The sequence below is a fragment of the Drosophila eugracilis genome, unplaced genomic scaffold (assembly GCF_018153835.1).
Source record: "Drosophila eugracilis isolate 14026-0451.02 unplaced genomic scaffold, ASM1815383v1 contig_90, whole genome shotgun sequence".
Lineage (NCBI taxonomy): Eukaryota > Metazoa > Arthropoda > Insecta > Diptera > Drosophilidae > Drosophila > Drosophila eugracilis.
The window spans coordinates 299,985-319,660 of NW_024573812.1; the positions used below are offsets into that span (position 1 = coordinate 299,985).

The window sequence follows — 19,676 nt, forward strand, 5'->3', positions numbered from 1 at the left end:
CTAAGGAAAATGGCCTTTTGTATTGGGCCTATAAATAAATAGGCTTTCCAATACACAACAAACACACACACACACACAAAAAGTGTGTTCAAAGCCATTCGGAAAGCAATCTGTGTAAAAGTAACGTAGTCATTAATCATTATCATATAAACATCAATTGGTGTTTAGAGTGTTCGATAGTCGGAGGGGTAAACAGGAGAGTCTCTTTTTTCTTGTTGGGTTTAGGAGGGGGTTAGGAGAAGGGGGCTGCATGTCTTGCCCAATGTTATTGATTGGCCATTCAGTTGGTATTCGAAGTCGTTGGCCGTCTCAAGGAGTGCAGACAGCCGATTCAGCCAAAAAAAACGACAGGAGAGAGAGAACGTAAGAAATCGGAAAAGAAATCGAAATGAAATTTACCGTAAATAAAAACACACCAAATTGAAGGAGGGAGTTCAATGTAAGTAGAATGAAAAATTTAATTTATAACTGTATACATATATATATTGGCCGTTTTCTTCCGCAGCAGCTTCCACTTCCCTCAATTGGCCCCAAATAAAAACGAAATGTTTGGGGCAGCAGGGAAGCTGCTTCAAAGGTTTCCTGTTTGGCCCGATTCAATGCATTAAGGCGAAATCATCTTAGCTGAAATCAAATAAAAGCGACAGACAGACAGACGCACATACAGCAAGCAAAAGAAAAGCCAAAGAAGCTGAAGGGGAGACAAACTATGTTGGCCAAGATATAAATCAACAGAAATAAGACAAATTTTCGGAAGCAAGTTGTGGAGTCTCTTCAGCTGGCACCTAATCAAAGGAACCGACAGAGAGAGACACCAAATTACATGTAATCAATTTGTCATAATAACCATCAGGGATATCTCTCTCACTCTCTCTCACTCTCTATCTCTCTGTATATATATGTATCTGTATCTTTTGGTGAGTCATTTAGTGACAGTTAACCTTGAACCCTGAGAGAAGATGAAAACGAAACCCCTCAAATGAGGCGCAAATCTTTAAGACCCACTCCTTGCAACATGCCACATTTATCATCTCCCACATTCTCATTAATATTTCATATTTATTTCAAGTTTCTGTTTTTCCCTATTCAGAACTCGATAAAGACAGCCAAGGAACAAACTTATCTCGGCTTGAAAAAAAATTCTCATTTCTGCTTTCATCTTCTTTGAAATGTATATATATCTTATATATAATATATAAATATAAAAAGTCAAGTATTTCTTTTTTATCAGTTAGCTGGAAGAGCAACAACAAAATTCCTTTAGCCTGCAGAGCCATCAATCATTATCATTGCAGGCCTACAGCCTCCTCCACTTCCGAGTCCCATCCTGTTTTGGTTCTATATCTTTTTCTGACTCAGACCTCCCATTATTTGTATATACTTACATATATTTAATTTCTTTTCAATTCGGTTTCTTCTCCCTCTCACTTGCCACTTGATAAATTGCTTTCGCTGGGATCAATCCATCTAGACTAGGCGATATTTTATTTGGCTTATTAATTTTTCTCTCTCTCTCTCTCTCTTTCTCTCTCGATATATATATAATATAGGGCTGAGGTCTGGTGACCGCAGATTTCAATTACAAAAAATGTCACGGGCAGCGAGGAAAAAGTTGGGATTTTTAATAGAATTTATACTTTAAATGGGGAAATGCTTTCACTTTGCTTAGCATCTCGTTTTGGTCTCGAAGCATTTTCAATTTGTTTAATGCAATTGGGGGAACTTTCCATCTGAAAAGCGCGTCAATTGATGCACTTAGGCGCTAAGATCTCTTTACACACAAAAGCCAGACACAGGGCACAGCCACAGTTGGGGTGTGTAAATTGATTTCATTTTTGGGCTTGCCATCATCAGACAGTGTGAAATATAACTCAAAAAAAGAAGACGACATGCTGGGGGGGATGGGAAAAAAAGAAGGAAAACCCCAGACGTTTTGGATCAAGGGGTGCCACTGTTTTCGGAATGGGTCTTCAAAGTGCATTCGATTCCCAGGCCACATATAGCCCACTCCCTGAGAACGCATTCTCTTGTGATGTTATATGAGCTGAAAACTTTTTGAATGGATGATTAACATATATGGATGGGCCTGGATGGGGTTATTCCCTTATTCTTATTTTTTTTATGCTTTTTTAAAGGCGAAACGAAGCGAAACAAAACAAATTCGTTGTTATTGTTGGTTGTTTGTTTCTTCGCTGGCGAAAATAAAAAAAAAAGAACGTCGAATTGATATGGAGCATATGACATATACACACAAAGGGTTTGCCTGATTCAACAAGCCCCTCTGATTCAGAGCCTTATCAGCCCCGCAGGAAGCGCTCCCAGTCAACATACACACAGGCAGTCCTCCAAAACTGTAACCCTTAACCCATGGCCGCCGGCCAGCATCGAAATTTTTAGCACCCAATGCCAATGCTTCGACACGCCCCTATCATTGTGCCAACATCAACACCATGTTCAAACTATAACAAAAGGCGTTTGGCCCAGCAATTGTAGACATAAAGGAAAACTCTTGGAAAATATTGAGAAATAAGGGAAAACAATTTACCGCCATATGCGAGCAGGCGGGTCTCGGTCAGGACACACACACAACTCCCTGATCCCTTTTATGGCCAATGTGTCAGCCACCGAAAATTGCTTTTGTATACACAAAACAACAACAACAACAACAACCATACACACAAATTGTTCCTTATCATTGTCGCCTATGGCCGGGAATTAGGAAATATTCGGCGGGCGGAAGACATTGGCGCCATTTGGTCTTATCACTTATCAGTGAAACAGCGGGCAGACGACAACAGCTCAAAAGGGCCTCTTCAAGGTCAGAGCAGAGTTTAGCCAACCCTCTGGAAATGAGGGAAATCTCTTGCCCAAAAGCTTAGCAAATGTAATTTATGTTGCTGGCCCCTTTAATTAGCCCGTTTCGAGGCAGCTGACAACTTTTAGGTACAAACTGTCAACTGCTTTTGTATTGAGCCCAACTGCCAACCACATCCCACAAATCATCCACCCACACACGCACATCGCATCTCATCTCTCCCACATTTGACATACATTTTCCGCTAGAATTTTTCAAAACGAGGGAAAACTCATTGGCTAAGGGTGGCCAGAGGATCCAGAGGACTAGGACTAGGACTAGGCCAGACTGCCAGCCGGCAATAATGGCGTTCGTCTAGCGTCTGAACAAGCCGCCTCCCCCGCACTCTTCTTCGCTAAATAAAAACTCATACCAACGCTTAACAAAACCCAAGTACAAGGCAATCATATTGATGCCCTTTCGAAGGGTAGTCCCTGTCATTCAGTTGACATATCAATAAAAACCCTTACAACTTAAATTGGATGAGCTCTTTGGTTGGTCTTTTTGATGGGAAGGTTCTTAGGTGATAAGCAGGGATGTTCTTTAGGTCTCTAGAGAGCTATTGGAAAATTTGTAATATCTTAATTTTATGTTCATATATTATTCAAGAAGTGTTTTCTATGAAAGTGTTTTGAAAAAAAAAGGAAAAATTCGTTTAAAAAATATCTAAAATTATACAAAAATATACAATTTTAGGTACAAAATTCCCTCTCCGGTAAGGGTGAACCCACTTCCACTAAATATATTCCCCTAATTTCTGGTTTCCCCCTCTTGCGTGCCATAAATTACGTACAACTTCCACATACAAGCGCACACTCATAGCCGGCACCCTCAACAAAAATACAAAAAAAAAAGAAAAAAAAACCTCAACAACTCGTCTCGACGTGTGCAAAATTAAACAAAACAGCAAGTGTGCAAAAAATTTAAAATACACAATTTTCAAAATACAAATGTTCGTGCAATTTTTGGGTTCTTGTTCTGGTTTCTGGTTCTACCCTCCAGCCTTATTTTTGGGGGTGGCTGTTGGTGGTGGTGGTGGTTGGTTCTGGTCTGGTTGCTCCCGCTGCCGCTGCTGGCCTTTTATTTTCCAGTTTTTCTACATAATATTCAGCTCGTTTTCTTTATTTTTTTGCTCAAACATTATTTGCCCAAGACGTTGACGACGTTGGCGGCTTGGTTCGTTCTGCTTGTTTACCCAAAGAAATGGAAAACAATTTGTATTTGGATTCGTATTCGTATTCGCATTCGTATTTGTATTTATTCGAAATTTACATAAGAAATAAAACAATGAGTGTGCAATTGGCTGTGGCATAATGAAATTCTGTATCTGCCGCTCAAATGAGTTGGCAATGAAAGATGAGGACCTCTAAGGAGGGGAAGAGATTTTTTCAACCCGAGCAGTGCTTGAGGCACGTGGCACTCGAGTGGCTCTTTCGACCATTCGCATTATTAAAAAAGGATTAATTTGGTGGCGCTCGTAAAATTTGTCAGGCGAGTGCTTGGTCTCTTTTTTACGGCCAGAAATCGCACTTTTTTTGCCAATAAAGATTAATTTTAGGACATAAAACGACAGGAAGGAAAATAAAAGAGCAGCCTTTCCGCTGGCAAAATCAATCAATTGCTTAGGCCCATTTTTATGGGCTAACTCTAGGCTCTTTCTATGGCTCTTTAATGGCCAGAAGTTACTTAAACCGAAAAGGCTGCTGCTATAAATGTGTGTGTATAGAGGGAAATTAAGAGTCAACCCACACAGGAGGGAAAGTGGGAAGTGGAAAGTGGGTGTAGTCAACACAACCCACGCCGTCAGATTAGCAAGCGACTCACAATCAGTGAACTCCTCTCACTCGCTAACAAGGCAGGAAATACTGGAAGAAGGATGGTGGTTTTCAGGAGGGGGGGAGGGATAGGAGGGGGGAAAACACAACTGTAATTAATACGAAACATATCCACTCATTACTAAGAGACTTTATCAACGGCGCACATCTTCCGACCCGAGGAGCAAAAGAGCAAAAAGAACCAACCCAACGACAACGACGTCAACCTCGAATGCCAAAAGAGATGGCTTTAGCAGCTCCATATATATATGTATATATATTTATATAGATGCAGCATCCTTACACACATCTACTCTATATATATATACACAGACATAATGATGGGGATGGCAGGATAAGAGTGTTCTGAGAGGGGCAGACGGCAGACAAACACAGAGACCCACAAAGATGCCAACTTGATGTATGAGTCTAATAAATACAAATTTATCAGGCAGCAGCCGAAGCATACATAATTGTACAGCCAATTAGGAATGGATATAATTCAAACTTAAAGCTCAAAGAGCCATCGAACTGGGCACTAAACCAAATCCGAAATCATCATGGGGCATTTGTATCTGTTAGTGTGGCACTGATCAAAATACAAAGTGCAGACCTAATCATGATTTATATAGTCTGACTCACTATACTCTTCGAATGTTTGCCATGGAAAAGAGATGGTAAATGGCTAAGGAAAAGCGAGGGAACAACCGACAACCGGCAACTCAATTATGCGCAATTTAGACGAGTCCTTGCCAATCTAATTGTAGGCATTGCATTGCAAAAAAAACAAGAGGAAAAACACGCAAAGTTTACTTTCCTAGAGGGTTGGCATACTCCACCCCCCCCTTTAGTATTTCCGTTTTCCTGCGAATTATGAAACGCCCCAACAGCTGTGCAGAATTTTAAGCCCAAGCGGGTGGTTTACCTTAAAAAACAAGAACTGAAAAGGATGGGTGGTGTCACATAACGTCTAATTGTGGGCCATTGGAGCTCACATGCTCTCAACGATTATTAAAATAATTACCAAATCAGGAAAGGGCTGCTAGGGTTAGGCCAAAATGGATGCCAGAGAGAGGTTGGGCCAACTTAATCAGCTTAGGAATATGATGAGGGGCGTTAGAAGCGTAGAAAGGTAATCCCCCGGGGAACCATTACATGCCTGACCATTTTTTAATGATTTTCTACGCTCTATGTTCTCCTTTCTCTACATTTTTTTCTCCTCTCAAAAGACACCTTTCAAGCGGCTGAAAGACTAATCGCAGTTATGCAAGAAAATCCCGAGTATGGAGTGTTCGGAGTCTGCGTTTCTGGGGTTTCGAGTTTTCTGTTTTCAGTTTTCAATCTGTATGTGTGTGAGTTTGAGTCTGGTTTGCCGGCCGCAAGTTGCAGCAACTTTTCTGGTTAACTCTGCGTGTGGCACAACTGCAGGATGGCAGTAAGCCAATGTGCCAGTGCAACCGCAAGGCAGTCGAGAAACGAGACGAGTCTCTACTCGAGCTCGACTCGACTCTCAGCCAAGAGCCATATCATAAACTTGCACGTAACCAGTGAGAAAGAACCAAGAGCAGTGTTGGCCAGATCAAGCAACGAACCGTAATGCGCTGATGCACTGAGGAAAACTTTTTTTAAAGAAAATGAAAGCTAACTCTAGCTGTAGTATATGTATTAGTTTCCAAGCTAAGAAAGTTGAATCATTCATGACGACCAGAACTCTCCCAAAAATGGTAATAATCATTCATTTGGGGTTTTCCAAAACTTAAGCTTGATAATAGAATCTAATTGAGTAAACTTTAAGCAAATGAGTTCAAAACAAAGTGATTTCTAACACGAAATCTACGCCTGTTAACCCAAGAATTAATCAGTCTTCCAGGGAATGTTTTAAATTTTTAAGAGATGATTATTTTTGCCCAACTCTGAATATAGTCATAAGCTTAAGTTATGAAATTCCTAAAATAAAACATATTTTTAGAACATTTTCTTTCAGTGATTGTTGGTGGTTCTGCTGCTGCTGCTGCTACTGCTGTCGCATAGTTAAATGCGAGCTGTGAGCTATGTGCGGCACATACGAATAGGAATACGAATCTACGTATATGAGCATCTATTGTAGCAGACCCTCTTCCCCAGCCCCCTTACACTTCCACTTTCAGATAAACATACAGTGGCATTCCACATTATAAGCATAAATCCAGAGGGCAACCCACAAAAACTATAAAAGGACTCGTTTGGGGTGGGTGCGAATGCGAGAGAGCGCGCATTTGATGATTAATTGCAGCCCAGATGATAAATGATTGAGGGTAATAGGAGTAGCAAACGTGGTAGCTGCTGCTGTTGCTGCTGCTGCTTAGTTGGATTTTTAGGATGTGAGGGAGAAGCGGTTGGGTGTGTGTTTGTGTGTGCCGCATGGTGGCAAGTATTTAAGGCCCACGGACGCTTGGCCCGCACGTTTGCCTTGCCCCTCACGTTGAGCATATTTTCAGCAATTGCACGTATTTCGGATTTCCCCATCTCAATCGCCCAAATCTCCCACTTCCTTCTTTTGCTTCTTTCGGCTCTATTTTTTTTCGCTGGCTCTGCTAAAATAACTGTAACTTCGCTGCCGAAAAGAGACTAAGGTATAGGTAATGCACTGAAAGAAAAATATATTTAAAATCTAAAAAATTTTAACTAAATTCGTGATAAACCTAAATCGGAAACCTTTTAGAGATTGATTTAAACTTTACATAAATTTACATTTACTACTACTAATCTCTTAATTTTCTCAGTGCAATCAATGAAGTGGGTGTGTGTGAGTGTGTCACTCTGCTCTTGGCTTATTAGGTGTAAGTCTATGTGTGTTTGTGCATCTGTCTTCATGAATTACCCAATGGCAGCATCGTTTTCGGGGGCATTTCTTTTTATTTTTTTGCCATTCGCTCATTTTTTTTGTTTGGTTGTGTCACGGGTGTGCGTGTGTGTGTGTGTGTGTACGTGCCATTTTGGGTTTTTGTTACGTTTTTGCGTGTGCTAAATGTTAACTGCTGATTGCATATTGTCTGCGGGGTTGGTAAGAGGTTGTCGTCGCTGATTTCGGCACTTGTGTGGGATTTCTGTTGGAACGCCCGCCCGCTCGTCCACCAAAAATAAAAATAAATGAAAAACAAATGGAAAATGGGGAGGGTATGGAAATGGTAAATGAAAATGAATCAATGTAATATATAAATAAAGCATTTTAAAATTTATATACATTTTGCATATAGAAAGGGGCTTAATTTGAAATAATTTAAATACATTAAAATGGCAACCGCAGTTGGGTAATCGCTTCAAAATGTGGCAAATGTGGCATGCAGATAAAGCCACATCAATGGACATTGATAACAGAGAGAGAGAGAGCGAAATCCAATTGAATCCGCTTAGACGCTTGAATTAAAACCAATATTCTATAACAACATGCAAATCGCCAAATTCTATAAATGAAATTAATCACAAATATAGATTGGCAAAGTTGAATGGCCCCCTACCCCTCCTTTATTTCACACGCATGGTAACAAAAGGAAAAATCCATCCATTTTGGGTTTTCTATTTTTCCTTGTTTTCATTCTAGTGTTTATACAGAAATGGAAGAATAACATCATTCCGAGCGAATCGAAATCAATCTGGGAACAGCATATGAAATAAATTAAGAGTAAAAACCAAATACCATACCCCTTCGTATTTATTTTTGTTAGCATATTTCTGCTTTCTCTGCGCTTTCAAATTGTTTTGAGTGTGCAGCATAATTTCACAGCTTAGATAAACATGCCCAGGCAGAGCTCAAGATATGGATACATATACATATATATATGTAAATTCATAAATAATACATATGCAGATGCGGCATGATGTTGTTTGCTTTTGCCACTGCCATCAGCGCAGCAATTGTGATCCAGCAGCTGTTCAAACGAGAAGATACAAGTGTTCGACCGACCGACCGACTGAGTGAGTGACTAAATGACAGATTGACTGAACGACTGAACGACTGGCCGTATTACGCATCATAACCATAACACAACATATAACAGTCCCCTCCATAACAATTACAATAAAACAATAAGCAACAGCAAAACGCAGCCGCCGCATCGGAAGCTGGCGGAAGTCAACGGAAATAAACAAAACATCCGCAAGTTCTAATTACAAAAGGCACCAAAAACAGATACAGATACAGATACAGATATACAATGAGTGGATTGCTGCTTGCTGCTGGGTGAAAGGTCGTTGTGGAGAAAGTTCCAATTTGAATATAGTCTCCTTTTTTGAAACTCCTCCCACCACCACCTGCCATGTTCCGCCGAAACTTTTATTAAATGCTGCAATTTAAAGTTTTAAAACCCGAATCAAATTTAACCAAAGAAATAAAACGCTTAAATGAATGAGAAATGTTGCAAAACAAGTTAGCAAATGCACTTACTGGGAAATGTTTGGAAATAAAGCTAAGAAGAGAAATTATAGCTTAAGATTTATGATTAAGAATTGGTTTTGTTTTATACGGAAAACGTTGAAAGTGTAATATAATAATATGATTTAAGAAACAAACAAACACAATAAAAACTAAATCTCAGTCTCTACAAACTATATTTTTACAGCTTTAAAATCGGATTACCAAAAAAACCAGAAAATCCAAAAAACAATCTCATTTATGTCTTACAATGCCAAGTTTTATAGTTTGATATTTGAGATTAAGAACCTATCAAGAAATAAGAAACCCTAAAATAGTCGATCATAAAAATACCAAATGCAAGTTTCCTTGGCAAGACGATGACATTTCCTTACTTTTTATAGGGTATTCAAAGGCACTTGAATTCAGAGAGCAGAGCAAAAACCAAAAAACGTCAACCCTCGACGATGTCGGCAATACAAAATACGAAAAGTTATGCAAAAATGTGTACTCGAGTTCAATTAAAAGTTTTTAAGTTGTGCAAATGAAACGAGTGCATTGCGTCTTCAAACTGCGCCTTCCAATTCAGACCAAGGAAGGAAAATTCTGAACTCAGACAGGGAACTCGAAATTGGAACTTTGGCTTAATTGCCGTGTGCTGCTGCAACATACCAGCCGCCAGTTGGCCTGGCCAAAAGGAATTCAAATTCGTGTAGAACACTCCAAATTTAGCCAGCGATAAGATTAGTTTATATTTTTTTTTTTTTTGGCTCTATGCGGTAATAATACTTAAACCAAATTAAGATTTTTGTGTGCGTTTAGGTTGAAGGCCAGCAGCTGAGAAATCGAAGAGAATTGCTAATTTTAGTTTAGCATTTGAATATTTTGATTTGGCAAATCTACTTTTTGGCACATTCCTTGAATTTCGACGGGCACTACTTGAGGTTTCAATTGAGGCATGCAGAAAAATGAATAAAATAAATCAAATAGTCTTCTGTGTGTGTGTGTGTGTGTAGATGGCTGTATCTATGTTGTATATACTAAATAAACAAACTGGAGGTGTGAAAAGTATCTTTAAATTGGTGCGAAGCTCACTCAAAACGGTAGTCAGGTTGGTATGGCAAAGATACAAGATATAAGATCTACTTTAGAAGGTAGGAGGGTTCTGAAGGAGCAGCCTCTGGGCGAGCAAACCTTCGTCTTATCACAGATTTCCCTTTTGCCGAGTGAATTACGACTTTGCGTTTGATGGGCAAACAAAAAAATATAAAAAAAAATATATATAGAAGCGGGAGAAACTGAAAGCGACACCGAAACCGAAACACAATCTTCTTATGCGTCAGGTTTTTTGTATTTCTTTTTTTTTTTTGATAACACCCAGACCAAGCAGAAAATGCCAAAGGCATATCTTAACAATAATACAACGAGAGGCAAAACAACAGAATAAAACCAAGAGGCAGCCAACAAAGCTGTCTGCAATCAGCTGGCGGCGGCTTCGATTCGTTTTATCAGAGCGGCCAAAAAAAAAAGAAAGGAAAAGAAAAACAACAAAAAGCCGAAAGAAAATAATAAATAAAATACAAGCCAAACAGAAAAGAGAACACAAACAACAAACACACATATATGCATATTAAGTGTGCGAAAAAATTCGCAAAAATATACAAGTATATATGCTATGTATTTAGTATATATATTATGCATGCCCTCAGATGATAACCGACTCTGGTCGCTGACTGCTGGCGAATTTTACTTATTTATGGGCCGGCATCTATTTATTCGGCTCTTCCTCTTGTTCGCTTTTAGCAAACATATATATATATATCAGCTGCTATATATACTCCTACATATATATAAAAGTTTAGCACATATACAATTCCGCTTATCAAGAGTTTATAATTTTTAGCAATTTAATTTTAGCTCACGCTCGTTCAGGTAAATTCGAGAGTGTGGGACCTTGAAACGGTTTCTTTCTTTTTATTCATTTTTTTTTTGTTGTTTTTTGATTGGCCAGAGAAACAAACAAAAGATCATTGAAAAGAAATTTTCATGTTTTTTAGAGGGGGGGAAATTTAAACAAAAAAAAATCCCGTTCGAAAATTACGCAATTCCCGGCCAAGGAAGTCCGCATAAAGTCGGTTAATGCTTCGATAAAATACCGCTGCCGACTGGCCTAAGTAGTAGTCTCAACTATATGATAAATGCCTAAAATGCTAAATAAATAACAAACTAAAGCCAAAGGTTGACGTCAACTGGAGGAAAAATTATGGTGGAAAGTGGAAAGGGAGGAAATTTGATTTATGTTTATAGATTTAAAAGCCACAAAACACAATAGGAATGTCCAGCAAAGAAGAAAACTTAAAATCAAATAGGGGGAGGCTTTTGGTTATTTTCGGAATCTATTTGAGAAAGTTTTAGTTTATATTAAAGGAAATATAATATTTTTAAGTTTTTTTGTTTGATTTTTATAATGATATTTAAATAAGAAACCTACAACCATCAATCTTATAAGTTTCTTTGGTACATTTTTTATTTTATGTAAAATATTTAATAAATATGAAATTTTACTAACCTGTTGCCATTGATCCTCGAACGACGGCTGCGACGAGAAGTAGCCGGTGCTGCAGATCCTCTCCAGCTCATTGAAGATTGTGCCACTCGGTAGGATATCCATCTCGAAATCCTCTTCCTTGCACTGGAAAAACTCTAGGGACTCCGTTTTGAGGCCGTTATTTAATGTTTGATGGGGCCGAAGAAAATTTTATGAACTCAAACTGTTGATTAGACAACAATTTGGGTTTGATTTTGATGAAATTTTGATTTGATTTGCGTTAGATATATAGATATATATATCTATTTTGATTGGTTTAATTTTGATTTCAGATGGATTTATGCATCCCGACGATGACCGATGCTGCAGGGGACAGCATTTTAACACTCGCGCTGGGTTATTGGCCTACAGATTTGTTATAATATATATATATATCTATATATTATATAGCTAATATGCATTGATCTACACTTTATACACGCTTGTTATATATTTTTTTGGTTTCTTATTGACTTAAAATTTATTTATTTTCAGCACTTTTATTTAGATTTCATTTATCCCGATGCATTCCAGATTTTTCTCTCTCTTTTTTTGTGGCTGGTTGTGTGTTGGTTTCTGTAAATAAATAATAAAAAAAAAAACGCAAATATAAACATTAATCATTTTATTTTTTAATAGTTGTTGTTTAACCCCAATTAGGTTTTTAGGCAATTCGCTCCATTTTCATAAACTGCCTTTTTCCTATCATTTTCGCCGACTCATCAAGCCCGAGAATTATTTATTTTTTTGGAACTGTGCAAAGTTCATTTTCCCAGCTAGCTTCTCTCACTTTTGGTGTGTACATTTTCATATCGGTTTCGGATCGTTTTAGCCAAGCTCAACACTTTTTCACTATCAAAACACAGTTTTGGGTCAGTAACCCCAATTTGAAACACACGTATATAGAAAGATATGTACGTTGTGGCCATGCATTCGACGGTGTTCGGTTCGAATTTTTATTATTATGATAGTCAACAGGGGCTCGGTTTTTGAGCCATGGACCTGGGTTTTCGGCCACGGCTCGGCCTCAGCCTGTGTTTTTCTTTAATTTCTAAGCGTTGTCCCTCGCTCACTCCTCACTCTCCACTCTTCTTCCTGCACACAAATACATATATATATATATATATATATATATTTCTACCTACGTATAGCTGTGTAAACCCGGTCTGTTGTCGATTTTTACTACCTGTTTCTTGTTGTTGTTTGAGCCGGGCTCTTTCACAACGTTTTCGTGTTAACTGAAAAAGAACCACCAAAGCCGAACCCAAATTCGTTGACCGTCCGTGTGCGCTTTTGACTTCTTTTTTTATTTTTCGTTTTTTGTTTGTTGTCTTGTATTTCTTTTTTTTTGGTACAGTTTTGTTTTTGTTGCTGCATGCGGCAGCGGTTTCCCTCTCTTTTTTGTTGCTGTTGTTGTTGTTGTTGTTCTCCTGGCCAAATTAGAACTTGCAATGCATTTGTGCTGGCCCTGGGTAAAAGCAACTTTCATTACTCAACCGGCAGTGGGAGAATTATGCGGGGAGGAAAAACGAGTGTCGCCGATGATGGAAAATGGCAGACTGAAGCTATATCTTTTCTTTCAGAAGTGCACAAAGGGAAAATGTGGGGTTTTAGAGGTTTTTAAGCCTTAACTAAAGATGAAGAACTAAAGAAATATATTTGTTAGATTTAATATACTAAAAATACTTAATGATAAGAATAAATTGGTTTTCTTTTTGCGGCAATAAGAATTTTATGATCTACTTTAAGAAGAAACCTATCTCTCTCTCTCGTAATGTTTAGTTAAAGAAAATCCCTTCCCAGCTGTTCCTTCTAACTTTTCCATCTCTAATTTAAGTAGAAAATCTTGTCTATTTTTCCCAAAGTGTAACCCTCACCCACAATCACAATCACAGACGATGGGCCACAGTCAATGGCATTTTTATGTTCTTGACTCTGCCCCATGTGTCTGCCATATCATTTCTGGTCTGTTCTACTCTCAGCTCAGTTCGGTTCCCTTTTGTTGGCCTGTTCCCTGGTCTTTGACAATAAGCATGGCTTATTGATTTTCCAGCAGCATTCGAAGGCATTTTCATCCCGAACCTTTCACACACTTGTCCTGCGCTCTGAACTCTTCCTGTTTTATTGTTAGCCATCACATCGCTCCCCCTTGGCGGTCGTTTTCATTTTGATTATCGAACATTTTTATCGCTTGACGTTTTTACAAGTTTGTATTATATGTATATATATATATATAGAAAAAAATGGTGAAGAAAAACCATAGGATAGTATAGGAAACGAAACAAAAAGTTATGTCTGGGGTACAGTTTTTAGGGGTCTAGAGTGTGTGTGTCTTTGTGTGTTGTTTTGGCCCTTTTCCAAAGGGTTTGGCTAAGCATGAAATGAGCGGATGGCCAGTTCGCATTTCGCTTGAAACTCGATACGCTTTTCATATTGAACTTTGAGTTTTGCGTCTGGCCGGAATGGTTGTGTGTGTTGGTCTAATTAACTGCTAACCCAGTTTCCGGACGTTATCGCTCAACTGAAATCAAATAAAGGAGCGTGCTCTGGTGTACAGCTGCTCATTAAGTTTGCTGCCTGAAAACAAAAACAATAACAAAATCCCAGACAACTAAGCCAAAAAAATACTCTAGAAAAACAAAACCCACTTAAGCCTGACTTCTCCTTCCGCCCCCCCAAAAAGGAGAATCTCTATTGCCACTTGGCCCAGCTGCATTTATGATTGCACCAGCAACAGAGGCAGCAGCAGCAACATCCATGGCAGACACACGTAAAGATACTTTACTCAAATACCCTTCAATCAACAACTTAACGCGCCACGAGGGCAGACAACGACGTTAACTTCCCCCGAATCTTCCTCCTTCCTCTGCCTCTGCCTACGTGCGTTTTAATTTTAATTTTTTTTTTTCTTCTTTTTTCCTGCTTTTTCCATCATGTTGCTGCTGCTGTTGCTATCTGCCGCTGCGTGGCCACTTCAACTCCGCTCAAGTTGATTTGGCTGCGAGTTTGGAGTCGCAATTGGAGTCGGAGTCTCCGAGCAGTTTGTTTTTGTTTTGTTTTCCATTTTTGAAACGGAATTTTAAGCGCTAAGAAAGCGCGGGTTCTCTTAAAGTCACTGAATGTTGTTGTTGTTGTTGTTGCTGTTCCTCGTGTTGCTGCTGCCGCTGCGGCTGATTGTTGTTGTTGCTGCAGCACATCAGAAACAGAAACAGAACCACATCGCAACGACCTTAACGGGCAGCCAGTCTTGCGACTTGGACTCGGATTCACTCAGCCGACAGCAGCAGCAGCAGAGCAGAGGCAGCAACAACAACAGCATCATCAGACACCGCAGCAACATCAGTTACAAGAACAACAACAATAGACAGTGAAAACGTCATCAGCAGTCCAACGGGTCTTTGCCTGCATTTGTGAGATTTTGTAGCTGCTTTTCATCTTCCATTTCTTTGGCTTGGGGATAGCCACAGAGAGAGAAAATAAGATTTACTTGGTTTTTAAACATTAAATTATTAGAAACTAACAAAAAATGAAGCCGAATTTGATATTCATTGTGTTCGTTTATGACTTAATAGGAGATATTTAATAGTATTTTTTAAATGAACTAAAAAGTGTGAATTTAAAGCTTTAAAAAGTCAAAAAATCTTAAATTTACCCAAAATTTGACTTTTATCTTACAAAACAGAAACTAAATAGGTAAGAATTTCCTCTGTATTTCCCAGATTTTTCTCATATTTTCTCTCTCTGCACAATGACATGGCAACAGCAACACGAACCGAAATGAAATGAATTTCATTCCCCGAACTTGATTTGCCTTCTCCTACGCAAAAGGGGACAAGCTCGTCTCACATTGTATTATTTCCTGCTCGTATTATCTCCCATCCTCCATCGTTCAGAGTCAGTCACCCACATATACTCGACGTACTCCTACTCTTAGACCCATATAGCATATAGCATATATAGCATATAGCCCAGAAACAAATCAACACTTTGTTCATTTCACACGTGAATTGCTCCAGAGCAAAGCCAAAACCGAAATGAAAGGGGAAATGTTCATGGTTTGTCTATTTTTATATAGCATTTTGTTTACATTCCAATTCGAGTGGGAATTTTCCTTTAGGAATGGCAAGCTGGCAGGCAGGCAGGCATTCAGAGGCAGGGGCACACGCATTCTCAATTAGAAAATCCCATTTTCATCTTTTGCTGTTGCGGTTACACGCGGATTGACATTGAAAACGGGCAACAAAGTTTCAAAAACCGAAAACTCAAAAATTACACAAGGAAAAATTAAATACTTTTATTTAGTTTTTAATTAACTAAAGTTCTTAAGTTAAAAATGTAATATTTGCCTTATAAGTTTGGATTTTATTCTCATTTTTAGGCATATATTTCTTTGATTTTAGTTTTTAATTTATTTTAACAAAGATTTCCCTTAGAAAATCTCAAGTTTTTCTATCTGCATTGCCACAGCATTTTTGGGGGTAAATATTGGAGAGGAGCTTGAGTTCGACATTTTGCTGCGGCTTCTTTGCGGTTGCCGGCAATTAATTTATATTAAGGCAAAAATGTTGCTTCGGATTTGTACCTGTTGGCAGGGATATAAGCACGTTATGCCCACCGCAAAAAGGAAGTTCGGAAATTCTGTCAAGAGATTTCCCTAACCATTTCCCATTTTACACAAATTGACCAAAGAGTTGTGTAACAGCAAAGAACAACAAGGAAATTCATATCGAAAGCCGGAAGAAGATGGAAAACTGCTGGAAAAACAGGAGGCAATGGCTAACAACTAAAGACAAAAGAACAGAAGAAAGATTCCCTTTTCATTTGCTGTTCGCGTCATTTATTTTTAGTTGGCAAACTGCTTGTGTATGTTTATAAACAAAGCGTTATTTATGTTCTCTATTTTATTTTCGTACAGCCAAATAAATATTAATAAAGACCCCGGCGATTGTATATTATCAAGGCGACAGTTCGACGGGGGCACTTTATTTTCAGACGCCTGCCCCTGTGCACATATGGCGGGCAGGCAGGCACAGCTTCCCCTCATTTAATTGGGCCTCTGGACCCATAAATATAAATCCTAAGTCGTCCTCCCTTTTCAGCTTTTGCAAGAGAGAAGGAGAGTGATTTTGAAAACCATTAGCGGGTCTTAACCACATTCTTTGCTGGAACACTCATCGCTCTGAGTAATTGGATTACAAAGCGAAGCTATCAGTAAATATTTAGTGTACCAGGAAAACACTAGCCTGGCACGGCACAACCTGTGTGTTTGCCCCTCTCTCTATATTTGACATTCGGTGGAAAGTGTAAGGGAACACCGAGCTGCAAGCTGAGCTGGGCAGCGATACGAATTAATCGCAGAACAAGTGCATTGCCTGTTCGATTTGCCAAGGCAAGAATTTATATATACCTCTCTCTATACATATATATATATGGATTGCTATTATTGTGTATTTCCTTAGCTATTCATATTTATACGATTATTGGTGGCGGCGCCGTCGAGTCAACCGCATTTCAAATTGAATACTATCCAGACGGTGGCATGAATCAGAATCAGACTACGTGATCCGATGCAAATGTATATGGCGATATAGCCAGCTGAAAAATATTTAGCTGTAATAATATAGTCACAGTACGAGTTTCAGAATCTGGAACGGAACCGATTAGACGTCTCGATTTTGGCCTGTGGCTAACAGCGATGAGTGTTAAATGCACTGATAAAAAATATATCATAGAAGTCGTAATCACTAAGGGGTTTCTTATGTGTCCCCCCAAATCAGCAGAAATATTTTAAATTATATTTTAGGAACTTTAAAAGATGATTAACTGGAACTCTACGAATATTCTTTCTGTATTCCAAACTAATGCTCTTCCTTTAAGTGATTCATTGGGAAAGATTAGCTCACAATGTCAACTGAGCAATAAAAAAAAGAACAAAAACCGGTTAGATTTAATAGGAAAAACCACATATTTTTATCATTCATAAGCTAAGCTTGGAAAGAACTTTTATATATTAAAAATTGCAATTGCAAACTCAATGAGGTAATGATATCATTACTATGAAAGTTATAAAAAGACAGTTTGGCTTATCCTTTTGAATAATTTAACTTAAAGTATTGTAAAAGTTTAAAAAATCAAAATTTTTGAGTTTAATTTTCAGAATTTTAATGTTTATGTTTTAAAAAATGAAGCCAATTGGTAAATATTTTTACTTGAAATTATTTAGCTCAAATATTTGTAAAAATTTAAACAACGAATTGTATGAAAATTATTCTTTTTATATATTATATTATATTAACAATTATAAAATTAAGCAATCAATAATTGCATTAAATAGTTTGAAAAATTTGAGGAAACATTATTAATTTTTTTAAATTTAAACAAGAATTTAAAGTTTAAGGAGAAGAGCTCCTTCCTTTTCGTTATGTTACAAAAATCTTTTAAAAAACTGTAAGAACATATTTTATGATTTTTATTCCTAGTATTTCTCAGTTTATTTTTAACAAATTGATAACTTTCCCGTTAAAATTAGCCACCTATCACTGCTATATTTATCATTTCCATGTTTTTGATTTATTTATTACTCAATTTAATATTTATTACAGAAGTTGACGTATCTCAACTCATATCATTTATTTGGCAGTTAAGTGATTTTCGGGAAACGCTGATAATAATAGCACTATTTAGATAGTAAAAATAGCTTGTTATGGTTTTTCTTTCTCTGTAGAGTACGCTTTTTTTTTGTAACTCTTATTAGTCATAGGAAATAGTCAGAGGGGTGATGGTTGTTGAAGGGGGGAAGGGGCAGGCGGTTGCCTTGTGATTCACAATTCACAATGGACGTGCTAGAAATTGCACTTGTCTGACGGTTAGCGGTAAATCAAAAGCCGCATTTCGCACTTTGCCAAGTAAGTGAGCTTTCAATTTCGGTCTTTTCTTTGGCATTTTCTTGCATTTTCTTAGATTTTCCGTTTGGGCTATCATACCTGGCTAACTTGTTGTTGTTGCTGCAGCTGCTGATGCTGTTGTTGTTGGTGGTGTATCTGCAACACTTGCCACCGTAACTGCTATTTATTTTTTTTTCTTATTTTTCTCTCTCTCTCTTTTTATTTGCAAACTCGTTTGCACACTAACACACCGACGACGACGACACACTAATACCGACGCGACGCCGGCTAAGGCAATAACAACAACTCAACTAAGCCAGCATATAGAACAATAATAATAATAATAATAACAACTACAACAACAACAACAACGACGAAGACGATCGCACACTGATAAGAACTTAGTCGTATACTTAACACAATATTAGCTTGTTGTTGTTGTTGGTTGCTCTTGTTGTTGTTGTTGTTTTCAGGGAATTTTTCACGGCTTTAATTTGCAGCGATATCGCCGATAATTTTCATGTTGTATATATATACAGGATTTTCCAATAATTCCGCTGTATTTACAGTTGTATCTTGAATTTCACTCTTTATTTTTCTCCACTAGCCGGCGATTTGTTTGGATTTCGAGAAATGATAATGACAGGAGGGGTTTGGGGGGTTTCCCTTTCTTTTTTTTTGTTTCGATACAGTAGCACTTGTGTTTTCCTAGCTGTTAACAACAACTATGGTTTGGCTTTTACTTTTATCAAACTTGTCAGCTTATCAGAGCCGAAGATACAACGTTCGTTGTTCTTCTATCTTTTCTTTTCTTTTCTTATTTTTTGTTTACACGCGCCGCTCACACAGATACTCACACGCACACGATAGCAACTATGGCATATAAACAAATTCGCAATCCGTTAGGTTTTATGTATTTGTTATGTTTTATTTTTTTTGGTTTAAGATAATTATGATTATGCGATTGTTTCAATTTAACCGATAACTAACGATTTTCCGAATGACCGGCAAAAAAAGACTTCGACTTCTGCGATATCTTGGACTTGATTTTCAACAATTTAGCTGTCTGAAGCTGCTTCTTGAAATTTGCCCGAACTTTTCCCGGCCGAGTTGGAAACCCGACTGATTGTACTAACAAATGCGACGC

The 19,676-nt window shown here is 38.1% G+C and overlaps 1 protein-coding gene across 1 annotated transcript in view; it reads right to left on the minus strand.

Moving 5' to 3' along the window:
- Positions 1-19,676, minus strand: part of LOC108106378 (Krueppel-like factor luna) — a 113,882-nt gene extending 94,206 nt beyond the window's left edge. The window contains exons 1-2 of the mRNA XM_017213367.2: positions 18,629-19,676; positions 11,628-12,221 (exon numbers count right to left, since the gene is read on the minus strand). Of these exons, the coding sequence (XP_017068856.1) occupies positions 11,628-11,729 (102 nt within the window). The 5' untranslated portion in view covers positions 11,730-12,221; positions 18,629-19,676. The remainder of the gene's footprint in view (positions 1-11,627; positions 12,222-18,628) is intronic.